This window comes from Mustela lutreola, chromosome 1, assembly GCF_030435805.1.
Source record: "Mustela lutreola isolate mMusLut2 chromosome 1, mMusLut2.pri, whole genome shotgun sequence".
Lineage (NCBI taxonomy): Eukaryota > Metazoa > Chordata > Mammalia > Carnivora > Mustelidae > Mustela > Mustela lutreola.
Window position 1 is genome coordinate 133737017 of NC_081290.1, and position 19869 is coordinate 133756885.

Consider the following 19869-nt stretch of genomic DNA (forward strand, 5'->3'; position numbering starts at 1 on the left):
ATTCTGTACCTGAAATTTTTTATTAAAAAGGGCTTCATTTTATTTCTCCAGTTTTCTAGTTGGTTAAAGTGGGAGGGTAAATCTTGTCTGCTTTGTTAGTCAGGGACAGTAGATTTTCTTGTTCATTGCTGTATCTAGTGAGTAGCCTAAAGTGTAGCAAAAACTAGCTGTCCAGAGTTGTCTTCTGAATTAATATTTAGAATGCCAATAATGGGAATCATGTATTACCTAGACTGTTTTCTGAAAATAAATGAGTTCTTTTTCCTTATTATCATTCTTTCAATTATGAAAAGTAAACATGCTGTTTTGTTCCTGTTGAAGTTTAAAAGGTGATACTAGGCATTTTGGTCTTGGTAGTTGCCCTCCATCTTCTAGAAGGTATTCATTACTCTTTTGTGCACAACTATTACCCACCTGAACATTCATAATCCAGTCAAACTTTTTTGTGTTTTCAAAACTGATTTGTTCTATAGGTGTCTTTTAGTCATTAGTCACTGAAAACCCAAAGAAAAGTTTATAGTAACATTTTGTTCCAGTTACTTAGAAGAAAAGCATGGTGTTCAGTGTTTCTGCACTAACAAAATTAATTTCATATGTAGAAAAGAGTGATCCTTGAATTAAAGTTTTGTGGGCAGTTTTTGTTTTGTTTTGTTTTTGATAGATTTAAAAATTTTTTTTGGAAATTTTCTAACACATGCACCTTTTCTTTTAAGATTGAAGAATGAAAAGGCGTTGCGTCTCAATCTTATTGGTAAGCAGATTTACTCATTTGACACTCTGACTAAATTATAGTGAAGTTCTGTTCTGTGCCTGTTTTTCTTTTGATTCTTTTAGGGAATTTTCTTTACTAAACTTAATTAAAACAAAGTAAAATCAATCATTAACTCTTAAAGTCAATCATTAACTCTTAATTAAAACAAATATCAATCATTAACTCTTGTTAATAATATTTAGCTGTTTTTCAGAAACTAGTTTATATTTACCTACCTACATCTATCTGTCTTTCTATCTATTTATCTATCTCTGAAGTTTAATTCTAGATCCCTAACCATTAGAATTAGGAAGGATTATGGCCTAAGTATTTTGGAAACAGAAATTTAGTGATGTGGATACATGCATCCTCAGTCTGTATCTCAGTGTCACAATTATTTCTGGGGGGTGAGAGGAGCAGGATTGTTAGTAAATTTTTACTTACAAGCCTGATTTCAAAATAGGGACTCTTAGGGGGTGCCTGGGTGGCTCAGTCTATTAAGCATCCGCCTTCAGCTCAGGTCCTGATCTCAGGGTACTGGGATCAAGCTCCATGTCAGGCTTTCTGCTCAGCGGGAAGGGGGAGTCTGCTTCTCCCTCTCCCTGCGTGCGTTCTCTCTTGCTCACTCGCTCTCAAATAAATAAATAAAATCTCTTAAAAAAAAAAAAGTGACTCAGGCTTTGTTTGTTTGTTTGTTTTGTTTAGTCTTCAGCTTTTCTTGAGCACTGATCTCTTATGCTTTCACAGATAATAGAATAGTATTTCTAAGTAGGTCATCCATATCTAAGGTAGGGCCATTTCTTGATCTGTAATATTTGAGAAATCTAACTGAAAGTGACCCTGATGGTCAGATTTACTCTTTGCACAGTATCTGACAGATCTTGCATCATTAACATATTTACTAATTTGAAGCCCTGGACAGGCCACTTAACCTTTCTTATGTGTGAATAGGAATAATAATGTTATAATCCTTATAGGATTATAAAGCTCTTAATATATAGCCTGCTTTTTAAATACTTAGAACTTCATGTTCTGTTAAGTTTTCTTTCTTTCTTTCTTCCTTTCTTTGTTTCTTTCTTTCTACACATCCTTATTGGATAACAAATATATACTAAAAGGCATCTCTCCCACCCCTGTCTCCCAAATTAAAATGTGACACTTTGCTTTCTGACTGGTTTAATTAGCTTTGAGCCCACATAAGCCTTTATATTTAACATTGACATAAATTTTGATGCTATTTTAAACACATTGATGTTGGAAAGTACAATGAATACTCATTGCTTAAGTGACGATTTATGGTGTTAACCTATCTTTGTACTTGGTATTATAGGTGAAAAACTGCAGTGGTTTCAAAGTCATCTTGATCCCCAAAAAGTAGGATATTCAAAGAAAGATGCTTGTGAATTAATTGAAAGGTAAACACTGGGCTCTTTATGAGCAAAGGGTCAGAAAGGGGAATTCTCCAACTTGGTTCTTCAAGTGACAGATTGTTGTTCTAGATTTATAGAGGACTAAATGGGCTTTGTTATCAAAAAGGTTTTAGAGTCACATCCTGGTTTAGCCACTCTAGTAGGTTTATAACATTTCTGAGCCTCATAGTGTTACTTAACCCAGTTTCTTAGGATCAGGAAAGGCTTCTTATGGAAATATTATCAAAATGACTTCTGAAGAGTAAAGGTTAGCAGATTGAGGTAAGTTAGTTCTTGAAGAGCCTTTAGGCAGAGAGAACAGCTTCAGAGTTAAGAGTGACATATTTAGTGATCTGCCAGACATTAAATATCATCAAAATAATAGGTTCAAGGAGGGCATTGTGACAAGTATTATTCACCAAGGACCTCAAGTATCACTGTAAGAGTTTGGACCTTTTCAAAGGACATTGGGAGCCATAGGCTTTTTATAGTAGGTACCTGAGATGATCATATTTAAACCTTAGAAATGTCACCATAGTGAGAATGGTGATGGCCTGAGGGTACATGGCTTTGACCAGGACACATTTGGGAGGCTGATGGAGCAATCTGGGCAAGCGATGATGCTGGCATATGCATGTTTTTTAGCAGTATGGTGAAAAGAAATGAAGATTCCAGAAATATTAAGAAGATAGAAAGTCTAAATCATTAGTGAAAACTTATGTATGGCATAAAAGGGAGAAAGTGGAATCAAGGAGAAAGTGGAATCATGAATGTTGTTCACTTGGGCGGCTGGGGAGATGGTTGTACTATTTCCTGACGTAGAGAGCCAAAGAGATGGAACAGGTTTGGGGGGGGGGGCAGTGGTGGGCACAAGCACTTTTGAGGGGTTAAGCTTCCATGGGACATCCAAATGGAGAGTTCCAGGAGGTGGTTGAATATGAGGATCTGGAATTCAGGAGATATTGAATAGCAGACAGTGATCTGGTTGCTGAAATTTTGGACACAGGTTATCCAGGGACAGTCTGAAGTCTGAGGACATGAAGAACTTAAAAGTATACAAAAATTTCAAGGATAGGTGAAGGCTGGGGTTTGTTTTAAATGAAGTAATATAAGCCAAATGTATAGACCTGTAACTCAAATTGCATTCTTATTTCTCAGGTATTTAAATCGATTCAGCAGTGAACTAGAACAGATTGAATTACATAACAGCATCAAAGACAGGCAGGGAAGGCGGCACTATTCCCGGGAGACAGTCATCAAGCAGACAATGGAGCGTGAACGACAACAGTATGAAGGATATGGCCTTGGTGTGTTCTCTGTGATTTTCTTTTATTCTTTCTAAATTCATAGCCATATCAAATTTGTAATTCTTTTCAAAGGTTTAATTTTATTTATTCTATTTATTTAGTTTAGATTGAATTTCTTTTTGATTTCCTTTCTTTTGTGAGTATGTCAAATTTATTAATTTCTTTTTTTTCTTACATTCTCAGAACTGTCACTTGTGAAAATGATGTCATATTTTTCTACCTTGACAATAAAATTTTCATCTCCCTCTGGCACATTCCTGATTTGCTTTATTGTGGAGTTACCACTTGCCCATCTCTAACTACAGCTATGTTTCTTTAGAGTAGGTGCTGTGCCCTTCTTATCTTTCTAATTTTTTTTTAAAGATTTTATTTATTTATTTGACAGAGATCACAAGTAGGCAGAGAGGCAGGGAGAGAGAGGGAAGCAGGCTCCCTGCTGAGCAGAGAGCCCAATGTGGGGCTCGATCCCAGGACCCTGGGATCATGACTTGAACTGAAGGCAGAGGCTTTAACCCACTGAGCCACCCAGGTGCCCTCTTTCTGATTTTTGAAGGACCAAGCTATCCTTGTTGTAGTCATTCTTGAAGAACTAGAAATCGAACATTAATTCTTAGCACTGAAGCATTTCTTACCATTCTTAAAGACAAGTAGGTTGTTAGTTTACCAACACTATCTTAAGAAAAAGCACTTACGGTAGTTAAGGCTTGCAAAACCCACGAACAGGTGAGGACCCAGAGGCAACATGGCCTGCAAATGGTATTTGATTGGCTTGTTAATTGTCAGTCTAGGAAAATCTAGCAATTTCACATGAAACATGTAGATTTCTGGCTTTTAAAAAAAAATCAAATGGTCTGGTAACATAATCTGCTTCATTGGAGTAACAGCTTTCCCTTTTAGACTTCGTCATATATTCTTAAGTTTGCCATGACCCTGAACATTACTTCATTCACATTCCGTTTCAGGTCCATGTTACAGCATTTGTAGTATGTGGATTTGCTTGATAAGTACAGTACAAATGAAATATTTAGTAGCAAATTAGGTTTTTAAATTCTGATGTTAACAACACTGAAGTATAGGAATGTAAAGGAAATATCCTGTAACTATTGTGTTGGTCCCAGCCTGTTGATAGCAATTCTGTCAGCTAGAAATGCCTGAGGCATTCACCTGGTCCGTTAATATATTGCTGAGCCCCTGTAGGTATTTCCCCAACCAGAGCCACTTTTCTGGCTAGCGCAGCCCTGTGGTGATTATGATTGCAGGATGTGCCCAATAACAACCATCAGGGAAATTTGAAGAAAACAAAAACAAAACAAAACCCAAGCTTCTTTACTCAAAAGGCCTGGAGGGTCCATAGCATGCCTGGGGCCACACAGGGAAGTTGAGGGTGGAGAAGAAGAGTGTGTGTGGACCTGGGGCTCTACCTTTATCAGAGTGTGAAGGTAAAGTGCCTAGGGTTTCACAGGTTCATTCTTTATTGGTGAATTAAAAACATAACTGGGAGTTAGAGCATGAGAAGGGAAAAGTAGGGTCACTTGAGTGGCGATTTACTAGGTTACTAGGACTTTCTAAAAGGGGACTTTAATGGGTCAGGGTGGCCTGGTTTCTTATCTAGTTTTGCTGGTAGTGTGTTATATAGCTGGCAATATTTTTATTTGAGAAGGATGTCTTTGATACGGATGTCTAGACCATCAGAAGCTTGGTGTCAGCCATTTACACTATAGTTGTAACACTAGAAACTCTGAAGTAGTTGGCAGTTTCTCTTCATCATTTCTAAGAAGTGAACTTCTTCACTGAAAAGAAAAAATGGAAAAGAGCTGTAGTATTAGGTAGATGTGATTTAAACCCTTAGAGCTTACTGTATAACAGGACAAGTTATTTAACCCTCCCCACTCCACCAGGTTTTGTTTTCTTCAATTTAAAAATTGAAATAAATAAATAAATAGTATACCTACATCCCCAGTTGTTTAAAAGTTACATGAGGTTTCATTTATCAAAGTGCCTGACACAACCTAATACAGGAAGTTTGGGGAGAGCTTCAAGCACTACTGTCTGTGTCCCTTTCACTGGATAGTTACCTTGTAAGAACGTAAAATTTGTTTATGTTCATAGCTCTCCCATCTCCTCCTGTTGTGTTTTCTCTGGAACATCGCCCAACAAGTAGTGGTCACTGATGACCTCTACGTTGCTAAGGCGAACAGTTGCTATACTGGGCATTGATTCTCGGTCAGCATTTCTATGGCATTTGATACAGATGATGATTTCATTTTCTTTTTTTTTTTTTAAAGATTTTGTTTATTTATTTGACAGATCACAAGGAGGCAGAGAGTCAGGCAGAGGGTGGGGGAAGCAGGCTCCCTGCTGAGCAGAGAATCCGATTCCAGGACCCTGGAATCATGACCTGAGCCAAAGACAGAGGCTTTAACCCACCGAGCCACCCAGGCACACTGATGACTTCATTTTCTTATCATACTTTTCATTTGGTAAAGAATACCCAGCCCTTCCCTTGTTTTCTTTCTAGTTCATTTTCTTTAGTTGACTCCTCATCTTCACAAACTAAGTATTGGCCAAGGTCCCCATCCTTGGACTACTTCTTATTTTCTATGTGTACCAATTCCTAGTTCATTTCACTCAGTCTGTGGTTTTAATTGCCACTTAAATGGTGAGAACTTTGAAATCTGTATCTGTCGACCCTAACGTGTCTCTAGAAATCCAGACTTACATTATCAAAATGTAATGGGGTTTATCAAAATCTCTACTTGAATGTCTTCTAGGCATCTCAGACCTGACATTTCCCAAAGCAAAGTCCAGCTTTTCTCCTAAAACTTGCTCCCACACGATCTGTATGTCATACAGCAGGGTCACCATCTGCCCCGTTTCTTAGGCTAGAAACTTGTAGACTTTCACACTCCATCCAGCTCATCGGTAAAATGTATTTTGCATCTGATAACTTAAAACTGCTACCACTACCACCTCCCTAATCCAAGCCACCATTGTTTGATCTGTACATTGTAACAGCCTCCCAGTTGGTCTCTGTGCTACTGCTCTTTCCTCCTAGAGTCTGTTCACTACGTGGCAGGCAGATGAATTAACAGAACATGGTCAAGGTCGAGCAGGTACTTACTGGTGATTGAGCTAGCCAGCACAGAAACCGATCCAGCGTTCTTCAGCTGTGTCACAGTGTTTCTTTCAGAGTCAGGGAGTGTGTCTGGTGAAAGAAAGCGTTGTGATCTCTGACAATTAACATAGGCCAATTGTTACTGAATTCTGCAGGTTTAGAGAAAACTAGATTCTGACACCTCCCCTTCCTCACCCCATTGTGGTATAACTACTTCTGACTCATTTTATTAGGACTTTTTTTTTTAATGGTGTTTAATTTACACCTTTTAAACACTGGACCCCCTCATACTCATATTTTCTGAAACTGTAGGGCTTAATCAGCATATAGCTGTGTTAAGCCTTTTTATTTTATCTTTTTCATTCGTTGATTTTGTGCCGCCTCCTGACGGCACATGGGAGAAGAATGAGGCACAAACAAGTCAGCTGCAAGAGAATGGGAGCAGGGGGTGACAGTAGAAAAGACTGTCACCCTGAACAACTCCTCAGTCTCATATTTATTAGAAAGTCGGTAACAACCAACAAAGAAGGCAGAGTAGATTACACATAGTAGTTTTTATGAGTCTTGCAGATACGTAAGAAGAAGGGTAAAATATGTCTGGTCATGTAGTACATGACCTATAGTGAGCAAGCCCAAACTAAAGGATTGTCTGACTGACTGCTGATGCTTTCTAGGCAAGGGGAAATAACGGAAAAATGAAGCAGGTAGCATTGCACCCCGAGCGAGCTGGGCATCCCCAGCTGCTCAGCCTCAAGGACGTCTCTCGTCCTCTCCCCCAGAGGCCTGTTGCCAGTACATGTTTTTCTTAAGGTTAGATCTTGGTAACTACTATAATTTCTCATAGGTTATATTTTAAGCAAGTTGTTCTGAAGGACAGTTAAAATTCTGGATTTTAATTACTATTTTACTGCATTGGCCATATTCTTTGCAGCAATGTTCCAGTTCTTTATACATGCCTTTTGTGTTTTACTGATAACTATGATCATGCATGTTGTTTTATGGTAAACTTCATAATCATGGTGAGGAACTGTTAAATGCCCTTTTTTTTTTTTTTAATTAAAGATGGTTTAAGATTTATTGAGTTGCTTTGAGCATCTACTGATTATAGTTTGTTAAAAATTTTTTTTCACATGGCTCCCAGCTCCATGGGGAGTCTGCTTCTCCCTCTGACCTTCTCCCCTCTCATGTTCTCTCTCACTCACTTACTCTCTCTCTCTCAAATAAATAAAATCTTTTTTAAAAGAAAATGTACTTTTCACCAAGAAAATATATTTAAAAATCTAGCATATTATTTCATGGGATTGATATTAGAAATTGCCAGGTGCCTTTCATAGATTAAAAGGACAGGGTTTATCTCAGTAATAGGTTTATTTTATTTTACCGATTCTGTGCTAGAATTTATTATTTAATAGCATTTCTCTTAAATCACCTCTTAAACTAAGCCCTTTATACTTGTAAAACTTACTTTTCATATAGCATTTTAGCAGTGCTTTGAGATTTTGTTTTGGCTTTGGATTTTCTTGCTCTCTGTCACTTATTCATTGTATCTGAGATAATAAATAAGGAAACTATAAAATGTTATGATTTAAAGAACACTGCTTAATGGATATGAATTATTTTCTTCCCCAGAGATTCCAGACATTATAAATGCTGGTAATCTGAGAACTTTTAGGTAAGTCTGTTTCTCTCTATAATTCCTTGTGGCTGCATGTGAAATACATGAGACATAAGTTTTCTAACCTTTAGAACTTAGACATTAGAGCTAAAAAAAAAAAATCAGTGGTTTATTTTAACCTGAACTTCTCTTTTATTAAATAATAGTTTTCCTAATTTGTGTTTATTTGAAACACCTGATGTACACTAAAGTGATAGTGACATGGTGCTTTTAAATACCTTAATATAATACTTAAAAGAACTTGGTCACACTCTTCCTCCCCAGTTTGTATTTTTTAAAAAGATAAACTAACAGCAACAGGCTCAATGGCTCAGAGTTCTATCCCTAGACTGTTTGTAGCACCCTCTTTTAGAAAAGATGGTTCCTGGGAATTGATACGGGAGAAAAGCTTAAGCTGTCAAGAACTAGTTAATTCAGAGGTGGAAAGATGATTTCTTTTGTAACAATAACATGTTTTTGGTTACTGAAACTTTGACTTCCTGCCAATTGTGAAAAGAAAAATAATTTCCGACTGCACTTTGGAGATTTGCGGGTATGATATAGTTACTGCTTTTGAGGTTCTTGATACTGTATGACCCGCTGGAGTGTTCAGGTTGGGGAGAATAAATAATGGCATAGAGCCTCCTTGTCAATTCTGCCTAATACTCATATATTAAATTGGAAGTTTGGGATATGTAGGAATGTCTGTGCAGTTATTGCTATTGTAGGTTAATGAGAAGATGCAATATGTGTGAACAAAGCAAGCCTTACTTCTTGGGACTTTTTTTTTCCTAAAGCATATATTGTTTGTTTGTAGGGCATTTGAATCTATAATGAATTTATAAGCTTTGTTCTGCTGCTTTCAGAGTTTTAAATATTGACTGCTTCACCATCTTGCATCCCAGTCACCCTCTCTAAATACTGTCTCTTTTATTTATTTAGGGAATGGGATTTCGATCTGAAGAAATTGCCAAACATTAAAATGAGAAAAATTTGTGCTAATGATGCGGTCCCCAAGAAGTGCAAGAAGAAAACTGTTACAGCTGTAGATACAGATTTAGGGGAACTGGAACTAAAAGATGAATCAAGTGATTCAGATGAGGAGATGACAGCAGTGGCCTAATTGTCCTTTGTTTGAAGTAAAAGTAAATAATATGAGAGCCTCAAGTTATATTTGACCTGATTATGTTAAGTAACTGTAGATACAAGAATTCACTATGTAGCTTCTTTGATCATGAGAATCCCATTTGCAGTTTCAAAAACACTGTTATGATTATCAGTTAGAAATGAATGTTGCTTTTCATTTACATTAAGTTGCTTAAATAGATATAGTGAGATAAAAGCACAATCTTAGATCCATTTAATCAAATTTCATGGGCAGGGGGAGTGATATGAATAATGACAAAAATGTTTTCATCTTTTCCCTCATGTTTACCTTGGATCCCCTGATCTCACATTCTGGGGCTTCTACAGCAGCATGTTTGCTGAAAGGGTCCTATGGATACTTCTTGAGCAATGACGGTAGCAAAATTGACTTTTAGTAATAGTGTTTCACTAATCTTCCTCTTGAACATCACACCAATTTTCTTTCCTAGTAAAATAAAGAAAATGATAGATTGTATTTTTGGGAAATAGACAAGGAAATGTGATACATATTTCCTTGTATTTCCTTGTATACAATATACATAATTGTATATTTAGGAAATATACAAGGAAAAAGATAGATTATTTTTATTATCTTTAAGCCAGTGTTAAACAATAAAGTAAAAAAATGCTGACTATTTTCATGATGTTGGCCTCCCACACTTAATCTGTTATCTTTTGACAAGAGGGATAAATAATTTCAGGTTAACTGGATTACTTTCTGTTTTCTCATGAAAGATGATGGATTTTAATTGTGGAAACAACTAATGATTAGAGAATCAATTATTGCAATTGTGTTATTTATTTGTGTTACTTACTCTTCTAAGAGGCTAAATGATATAGTTTGGTATTTAAAGTATCATGAAAGACATGGATGTGTTAGAGTGTTCTTCATAGAACTTGTTAAATGCAGTTATCTTTTAGGCTGTTTTCTAAAGGATACAATGTAAATGTATTTGCATATTTTCAAGAAAATAAATATACATTAATGCTGAAAGAAGTTAACTAGATATCAATTAAGACTTAATAATTTATTTATAATGTTACTAGTTTTTTATTGTTGAAAATTAAAGATAAAATTTATTTTCATAATTTTACTTCTTAAAGTTCTGATTATTTCATTTTCAGTGTTTTAACTGATGCTGATTTGCTTTTCTTTAGTACTCAATAGAAGTATGGTTTTATGGTTAGAGAAGTTTCTATCTCTTTAGTCAGTGGAATGTGTCCTTTTTTTGTTTCAAAATGGCTATAAAAACTGAATTTTAAATTACAGTAAGGAGAATAGGAACTGTTTTATCCTGTCTGATATTTAAAAAGGCACACTGTTAGAAAACTAACTTCTGAATATGGCAGATCATCCTCCCCCTCAGACATTTGTCCCTGGTTTTCCCTATGCCGTAAAGCAAAAGAGACAACAAAACACACTGTTTGGAACCAGAATAGGTAGATACTTGTTGAATGAATGACTTGACTTTACCATTTAGGATAATGTAGTTCCTAATCATACTTTATTATATATCATTGTATATAATAATAATGTGGCAGTAACAGCCATATTACTCCTGGCTGGACCAGAGTAGCCTAAGAGAATAATGCTTTTAAGTGGTATCCTTAATCTTTTTCTGTAGTGATGGCTTTTGCTGCCTTACATAGATTGTTTTCCAGTCAGTAGTATGTTTTTGTAAGATAGCTTCTATAGGCCATGACCATGGAACAGAGTAAAAGCAGCTCACTTTCTTGGCAGTTCTGTGCAAATTGGAGGCTGGTAAAGTTTTTTTTGTGAAGAGCCAAGATAGTAAATATTCTAGTCACCACAGCCCAGATGAAATTTCTGTTGCGTATTTGTGTGTGTTTTACCACCCATTACAGATGTAAAGGTCGTTCTGTGTATGGCCATACACAGAGTGGGCCGCAGGCTGGATGTGGCCTGCTTGCCATAGTTTGCTGACCAGCCAAACTCCATGTGTGTGGGCTAAGCTCAGAGCAGGTAACTCTGGGGTTGATGGTCTCTTTCCTAATATCTTAGTCATTTCTTTGCCTCACCGCCGTAGGCATCTCTTTAGGACTCTGTTCACTTTAAAAAAAAGCTTTTTCTACTCCTGCATCCCTTGCACCACCTACCAGAACAGGAGATAGAAAGGTATCCTCTTTGACTACCCTTTCTCAGTTCTTTTAAGTTCTATCGTTGTCTCCCTTTCCTTATTATCTTACCTCCCAGAGGAACCTTCTGCCCATTCCTCGACTTTAGCTCTTGGCTTAGTTTTCTTCTCTTCTATTTCAATCCTGTCACTGATTCCAGAAGCCTTGTGGGTAACAAATCTAACACTGTGAGCTTTACCTTTCCGGGTTTTTTTCTCTGTCACATCAGAGGCCTCTCTGTGGTCACATCCAGATCCTTATCAGCTCCTGAAACTCATAAACTTGATGGGCCCTTCTGTTCTGGGTTCACTATCTCCCATCACCCTCCATTGCTGAAGTTCCACACTTTGACCTCATTCTTTCATTGTGCACCACCGATCTCCTGTGTTCAGCTTGTTTTGTTGAGGTTCCGATATAATAGTTGCCTCCCTCCATCCTGCCCCGGGCTACATAGTATTCCTCTTTCAAAACTCCAACTGAATAGCGCTCAGTTATCTGTCTTCCTCATACCTGTTGTTCCCAAGCAGCTCAGTTTGGCTGGAGAACATCAGACAGGTTTTTCTGTTCCTGTTTGCACATCGCAAGTGGATTCTAAGTACCGATGAGCAATTTTACTGTTTCTGTAATAAGTTCCCTTTACAACTTTAAGATAATTCTTTCACTACCTTTTTCCATATGTTGTAGCTCAACTTTTAATATTTACCTCTTCAATATTCAGCTCTTTATATACATCATTGAGAAAATACAAACTATCGTTTTCTTTTCTTTCGATTTCATGGGTGTAGCAACTTTTCTCCTTTTAAAGGCAAATACTCCTACTTGCTTTTGGATCTTACTCCGTATGTCTCCTCAGGAACATTGAATCTCTCCCAAGTTCTTCACCTAATTTCTCAAGCCAGAAAACTGCCTGTAAGTCATCCTTGATTCTTCTCTTTCTTTTTTACAAACTCTCCTCAATCTAATTTAGTTAATATTTCTGGTTCTGTTTCCAAAAAGAGAATCACATCAGCCCATGTCTGGCCACCTCCCTGTCTTGGCCTGTGCTGTGTGCATTTGCTTCCTCACTGGCCCTCATGCCACCATCCTTGCACCTTTTAATCCATTCTCCAGAGCTGCTTGTGAATTTCTGGAAATGTAACACTAAAGTATGCTACTCCTTTGTTCATACTGTTACAGTATCATTCTGTCACTTTCTTCATGGTTTGTTTATTTGATGGGTATAACTGTTTCTAACCACCCTTTTTGTGAGGTTTTAATTAGTGCAGGTTTAAGTTCGCTTCAAAATTGGGAAGGTAAAGAGATTCCACGCCCTGCTCCTACAAGCGTACAGCTTCACACATCATTGACATTTCCCCATGCAGAAGGGCAGATTTGTTAAAATTGCTGAACTTACCTTGATATCTGTCACACTTCAGATAAAATTCACGTTCCCTACCGTGGCAAAGAAACCTGAAATGATTTGATTCCTGACTGCTTCTCCAACCTCAGCTGGTTTCCACTTGCCCGTGTACTGCACTTGAGATCACAGACCTTTGTCCATTCCTAGAATTGCCAAGCTGGTTTCTACGGTGGAACAGCTCTGCTGACACCTGATGACCTTGTTTTTTTATCTACTTTGGCCAAGTGTGATTCAGGCCAACCTAAGCTTTAGAATGAGTGCCCTGTGATCTCTCTGGAACTCAAGGGTATGGGGCATGCAGGAGCTTCCATGGGCCACTTCATGTTTGTCTCCCTATCTTTCAAGGAGGATGTGAGACAGTTTGTCATTGCCTCTGGATTTTGATGAATTATGAGACTTTCCACTGTGAGTCCCTTTAGGGAGTGGCTGCAGGCCACAGAGTTGCTTAGCTGCAATAGAGAATCAGCAGCTCAGCACCAGGGTGCCCCACTCCTTATGTCACATTATTGTATCTTTTATCTATCCTGCCTTCTTTTTGTGTCTTCCCTTGGGACAAGACTTATGGCAATTTGCCTTTCCTTTGCTCTCTCTGTAAGTAATAAACTGTCAGACTCTAGCAAGGCTTGCTGTTTCTTCAGTAGCTGAACCTTGCCACTTGCCATTAAAGAATTTGGTTACTGTTGACTCTGCCTGCCTTGTCCTTTCCCTGAGTTAAAGTATTCCCTTCTTAATGCATCTCTTTATTCCTTTCTGTATCAGGGTTGGTCAGCCTATGTTGGCTTTAATGTAATAGTAATATGTTCACACCCTGCTTAAAAACACAGACTATTATAAAATCTTAAGAACCCAAGTTTTTTTTGAATGTTGCACATACATATCTGCAGAAATGCTGGTAAATTAGGCAAAGAGTATAGAAACCACAACAAAAGTTTAGGTCACTTGTTTAATATACAAAGTCTTTCACAGATAATTATTTTCCTTAATTTGTCTTAGTACACATTATTCACAAAACAGTAAATTGTTAATGCAAGAGAATTAGGTAAAACCAAAAAAGTACAAATGCTCAATCTCAAAAATTGCACACAGTTAAAATAATTTTTCCTTGTTTGTTTTAATGCAATTTCCAATTTCAAAATGGGCTTTCTTCAGATTTGGAGGAAACACTGCAGCCCAAAATAACAGTACTTCCTTTGAGCTGTATTGATATGTAAAATAGCACCTTTGGGCTGACTTAAGGAAAGAAAAAAGGTTTTTCATCTTTCTTAATTAAAGTCCTATACAATTATTACGTAACAACTACAATAATGATAATAAGTGTAAAGAGCTCTACTTTGTTCCAAAATATTGATTGCCAAGGTAGGGAAAGGTAAACTGTCAGGAATCTTTCCCACCACACCCCCTTGACAATGAGAGTATCTTAATGATGTCATTGCTCTAATGAGCTAATTTTCCAGCCAAACCGATGTTTTTAGGGGTACCTAAGGACTTTTTGCAAAACAAGGTAAATGCGGCTGTCTGGGACAGTAATCACATAATAGCAGTTCAGAGTGAGATTTAATCCTGGGGCATTTTGAGAGACTCCTTCAGTATATACCTATCTTTAGTTTCTCCATTGCTGTATCCCATGTAGATTGGATCATTTTTGCTTTGATTTTTTTTTTTTAATTTTTCATTTTTGTTTTGCTTGTGTTAAGCTTAATTGCCTTTTGGACTTTATTAAAAAAATACTGGGATTTCACTTCTTTTCAATTCGTTCTTTGATACAATGAAAGTGAGAGTTCTTTTAAAAATTAACAGCATAAATGTCTGTGGTTTATGGTATTGATATTATCAGATGCATGACTATAAAAAGCCAGGGTTTTTAACAGAATTGTGTTGTTCATTCTTTGATTTCAGTCCTTTGATTCACTTCCATTTTACTTCTTACGTGAGCAGGTAAACATGCTTAAAAAAAAAATTGTCCTTCTAGAGTGTAGTTTTTGAAGGGTATGTCCAGTCCACAAAGTATTGTCACAAAGCCAAATCCTTTCATTGAAAGGGCAGTTGCCACACAGAATAGAAAAGGAAATCAATATTGGGTTTTAAATGCACATTGTTATTCCCGATTGTTTGAACCATAAACAACTATTGCAGGAAAACTTGTTAAAAGATTTAAATTCAGGAGTTCAGGGTTTATAAAGTTCAGAAGAATAGCAGAATAAAAAGCTGACTTAACCTCTTAGAGAGCTATGTTATTTTCTCATTACAAGAAGGTCAAAGCCTGTACATGTTAATATTGAGAATTTAGGTATGGTATTAAAATACCATATCATATTTTAGGGTTAAGACAGTAATGCTTATCTTTACTTTTCATTCTAGAAATGTTTTCTTAATGTTAGTGCAGCCATTAATAAACAAGCCTTCTTTAGCCAATCATCTTCCACTGAGAAATGAGCTATGCACTTACTTATCTTGCTTATTTAGGTCTTAGAATTTAAACAGTATTTTTGGTGGTAATTAAGGTCAATAATCCTTTTCCTTCCAGAGCAAACAAAAGGGAAATTAAGATTTCATTGCTTGCTGGTGACAGATTACCCCTCCTTCCCTCTCCCCCCCAGAATATTGTAAACAACACACTTCTGTTGTTAAGCTCTGGGAAACATGGATTAGTAAAAAAAAAAGCTTAGGAAAATAAACAAAAATCGTATCAAGGTTAATCTATTGGGTAAGGTGCCATGGTCAAATCAAACTCAAAGTTTAGTTATTCATGAGTATTTATCTTAAACTTTTGAAATGGAAATTTAAGAAGTTAATACAAAGTTTAGTTTGTTTAAGGTTCAAAGATATTTTATTATTACAAGAGATCCTTCTTATTTGTGCAGAAATTATTATGGTTCTCTTTAGTTACTTCAGCTTTGTTTTCCATGTGCGTTTAGTCCATACCCTCCACAACAAGTTTTAAGAAAGATGAGTTTTAAACCTTTTGTTTCCTGACTGGCCAAAACCCTTAATGTTTTTCTCATGTACACGCGTAAAATCACACACACACACACACACACACACACACACAAAGTTGACATTGTTTACCTTTTCTTTATTTCTAGGAATTGGGACTATTTGGACTCAGTGTCAGCCACTACTAATATTCATATCTTTCTCCTCATTAAAAGGTTATTTTCTTCTCCTTTTTTCTATGATAATCCGTGAGGAACAAGCACACTGATAATTACAAAGTGCATCAATGTGATACCCGGGTTTGTGCAATGTGATACCCATGCTTTGGTTCTTATGGCCATTGTGACTGCCTTTTCACAATAATAAATACAACAGCTAACAAAAATAAGTCACCTTTTTAAATGTGAGACATCTTTCTTTGACGGGTCACAAACTCTATAATCATTAATCTAGCTCACTACAATATCATTCACGCTTCAGTTTTACATGAATATGCAAAGAACACAATAATCAACTGAACTGCCAAACCTAAACAACTCAGTTTATTACTTATCACAGAATCTGTTGAATATCTTTACTTCCCAGCTGAGCAAGGGAAATACTGTCAGCTTTTTAAAATAGTCCAAATGCTTAGTCAAAACTACTCATCTATCAAATTGATACCACATGTGGATTTAAAAAAAAAAAAACCCTCCACATTCGACTTAACAAAAATATTTTTTGCTTCCTTATCTTATGTGCTTCATAGTAGCAAACAAGTTAATTTCAGAACTTTGCCACAGGTAGATCATTATATCTTTCTATACTTTCATTTTTTCACCCTCTAGAGAAATGGTAAGTTCAGCTCTCTAACCAACCAGGTTATTTCATTTGATACATTTAGTGCTTTTAATTAATTAAAATTTTAATTAATTAATTTAGTGCTTTTAAAACTATAACATTTGTGAGCCTTTGAATAAAAGAATGAATTGAGCTGCTGTTTTGAAATATTCAACTGTTAAATGAAGCAGAGGCTGTGCTTCTAATTTTAGGGCTGTGCTAAACAATATGATTAATTCAAATTAAGATATACCATAAAGATAAAATACATACTGGATTTTGAATTTTGGTTTATGAAAAAGGATGTGAAATATCTTAATTTTTAATATTCATGACATTGAAATAATTTGATATAAAGTGTTAAGTGAAATATAAAAATTAATTTCACTTATTTTTACTTTTTCTAATGGTGCTACTGGATCATTTTAAATGTATGCATGTGGCCTGCATTTGTGGGCTCACATTTCATTTCTGTTGGACAACACTGTTTTATGGGGACCAGATAAAATGCAGGACCTGATAGTTGATTTCAGCTTCTGTGGGTATTTAACAGCACTAATTACACCCCAAAACTGCAAATCTTCTGTTCATGATTTGAACGTAATTCTAAGTATTAATACCTTCAAATGTGTATTGCATCTATTTTAAAAACATGCATCTGTTAAAACAACTGGACTCCACTATAGCCATAAAAATCTGTTAGCTGTCAAAGTATGAATATCAAAATATGCATCCTCCAAGTTTGCTTCAGATATGTCTTAAGGACAATGCAGATAAATTCAAGCTTAAAACCAAGTATGTTTCTTATTTCCAGATGAGATAGTTAACATTACGAGGCCTTAGAAGAAATACACATTGCAATTCAAGTCTGTATTCTTAAACTTGATCCTGCTCCTATGAAGATGTGGGTCCATTTAGGCTTTCGTCATTGCCTAAGAGCATTCCTTGCTCCATTGGTTCTTAATTGTCTTAGAAATCACTCTCTAACAAACTTCACATTTCCGTGTCACACTTTGGACTGCTTCATGGGATCCTGGTCATTTGTTGGTCTTTTGGTCCCCTTTTTGAGCCAAGTAAGGAAAAATGAGTCAGTTGGAGAAAGAAGATAAAGAGAGTGAATACTTCAGGATCACTTCTGTCATGTGTAGTGGCTAAGGGCTAGAAAGATATTCTTCAGTGAAGAAACTCCCCACTGGTCCTGTCACACTGGTATAACCTCCGGGGGGCTGCCCTCTGCAGATGGCAGTGAATTGGTACCTGTTTGTGATACAGGCACTACCACGGCATCCTTGATGTCCGTGTTTACATTACATGAGAAGTTCTTCTCCTGCTTTTTGGCAGTGTCTGGGCAATTTTGCACAAAGATCACTCGGTTGTAAGCCTTCAGCCTGCGCCATAACTGAACGTAGACTTTACACTGTACATACATGAAGACAAGACCTCCCGTGAAGCCGATAGCCACCACAACGAGTTTTGTCCAAAATGGCCATTCAAGGACACCTTTGAAGTAAAAAAGAGAGAATGTTATCACCAAGTCATTATCAATGGGTTTGGTAATTTTTTTCTATGACTCCTTCAAAAGACCATGCCTGCCTGCTAACTTTTGTGGATACGGGATGTATTGTTAACAGGCAGTAAAAATTATAACCCAACTTGCTTAATTGCTTTAAACTCTTAAACATACTGTTAAAATTGTACATGAAAAAAAAAAGGAAAAAATTGTACATGAAGAAACTCTGTACCTATTACTATAATGAACTTTTTTTTTTTTTTTTTTTTTGGTAGCATCAAGTACCTACCATGGTTATCAGATGATATTGGACTGTTGATACTTATTTTGACATTTATTCCTTAGAGCTAAATCTTTAAGAAAAGAGAGTGAACATACTAAGTGAAAGAATGAGTTTAAAATGTTTTTAAGAAGGTTATGTAATAGGCACTTCTGTAGGATTGTACATACAGATGTCCCTCCCCACCCTCATTCCCTTTAAAATTAAAAGGAAAAAAAAATGAAAGAAGCTGCCACATCTCGCCAGAGAGAGAAGGAATTAATAAAGACATGCATAAAATGTAGTACTTTAGTGGTTTTTGTTTCATAAATCTTTTTGTCACTAAAAACCACCACTTTTTCAGATATCAATTTTTTTTTAATTTGTACCATCATAACTAGAAATTGGCTCTCACAATTTTTAAAACTTGCACAGGAGTTTCTTAACTCTAACAATATTTAGGCCACACATAGCTAGGAATATTAAATACACGATTGTCAAGAGTCCATCTCTTGCCAACACCAAGATGGTGTGGAGGATGGCTGTCTCCATTCCTGTGAAAGGCTTGGTTCAGTATGTTGGACTGGGAAGTGTTGGTTAGAAATCCCAATTTTTCAAAGTCTTATGATTCTACTTTGGGTTTTATTTACTTTTCCTTACAACAATGAATAGAGTTCTAGGAAATGTCCCACCTATATTTTTTAACAGCTGTATTTGCTTTAAGCTTCTGTAAGAAAAGAGATACTAGGGCTTGTTTAGCTCCTTCCTCAGCTCCACTTATGCAAGAACGATCATCTGACATACAGATTCAGGGTAGACTCACGATTCCCAAGGGTCGTGGTTGTCAGATCACTGGTTTTTCCTCAGGGGACATGTGGTAATGTCTGGAGATATTGGTTATTGTTACATCTTGTGTTGGGCTAGGGTGCTACCGACTTCTAGTAAATAGATGCCAGAGATGCTGTGTAAACATCCTGCAGTGTGTAGGACAGCACTCCCCAACAAAGAATTACCCAGTCCAAAATGTCAATAGTGCTGAGGTTGAGAATTCTTGGGGAAGATAATCACTTAAACTTCTTTATTAGGAAATTTTCAGGGAGGATTCAATATGCAAATTAGTTATCTTAGAGTTCTCCAAATTTAGAAGGATTTTTGTTCTTGGCTACTCTCTTGATCAGTAGTTTCTATGTATTTGGAATTTATTAACCACAGGCAAGCTGGAGGAAACATGTACTTTATCTCCCATTTTGGGGGGAGAGGTATCCATGCATTACGTTTAACTTTCCCCTCTGTCTGCTAAATCACACTACTGGCTGTTCTCAGTAAGTGCCTGGAGGTTTTCCATTTCTGTGGCTTTGTCCATGATATTTCTTCCCTGTGGTTTTGCTTCCTTGTTTCTGCAGGTCTACAAAACCCAGCTCAGCAACATT

The 19869-nt window shown here is 36.6% G+C and overlaps 2 protein-coding genes and 1 long non-coding RNA gene across 7 annotated transcripts in view; 1 reads left to right on the top strand and 2 right to left on the bottom strand.

The window, feature by feature from the left end:
• Nucleotides 1-10471, top strand: part of TMA16 (translation machinery associated 16 homolog) — a 32954-nt gene extending 22483 nt beyond the window's left edge. The window contains exons 3-7 of the mRNA XM_059174568.1: nt 714-751; nt 2082-2166; nt 3319-3467; nt 8212-8254; nt 9179-10471. Of these exons, the coding sequence (XP_059030551.1) occupies nt 714-751; nt 2082-2166; nt 3319-3467; nt 8212-8254; nt 9179-9359 (496 nt within the window). The 3' untranslated portion in view covers nt 9360-10471. The remainder of the gene's footprint in view (nt 1-713; nt 752-2081; nt 2167-3318; nt 3468-8211; nt 8255-9178) is intronic.
• On the bottom strand, nt 4931-13715 carry LOC131832046 (uncharacterized). The gene is made up of 3 exons (XR_009353903.1): nt 12912-13715; nt 6589-6672; nt 4931-5257 (listed from the first exon to the last, which is right to left on the bottom strand). It is a non-coding gene; the product is annotated as an uncharacterized LOC131832046 (long non-coding RNA).
• A 127-nt stretch (nt 13716-13842) lies between these two features.
• The window catches only part of MARCHF1 (membrane associated ring-CH-type finger 1), a 922254-nt gene continuing 916227 nt past the window's right edge, over nt 13843-19869 (bottom strand). For all 5 annotated transcript variants that reach the window (XM_059174528.1, XM_059174538.1, XM_059174546.1 and 2 more), the window contains one exon: nt 13843-18170. In XM_059174528.1, the coding sequence (XP_059030511.1) occupies nt 17872-18170 (299 nt within the window). In that variant the 3' untranslated portion in view covers nt 13843-17871. The remainder of the gene's footprint in view (nt 18171-19869) is intronic.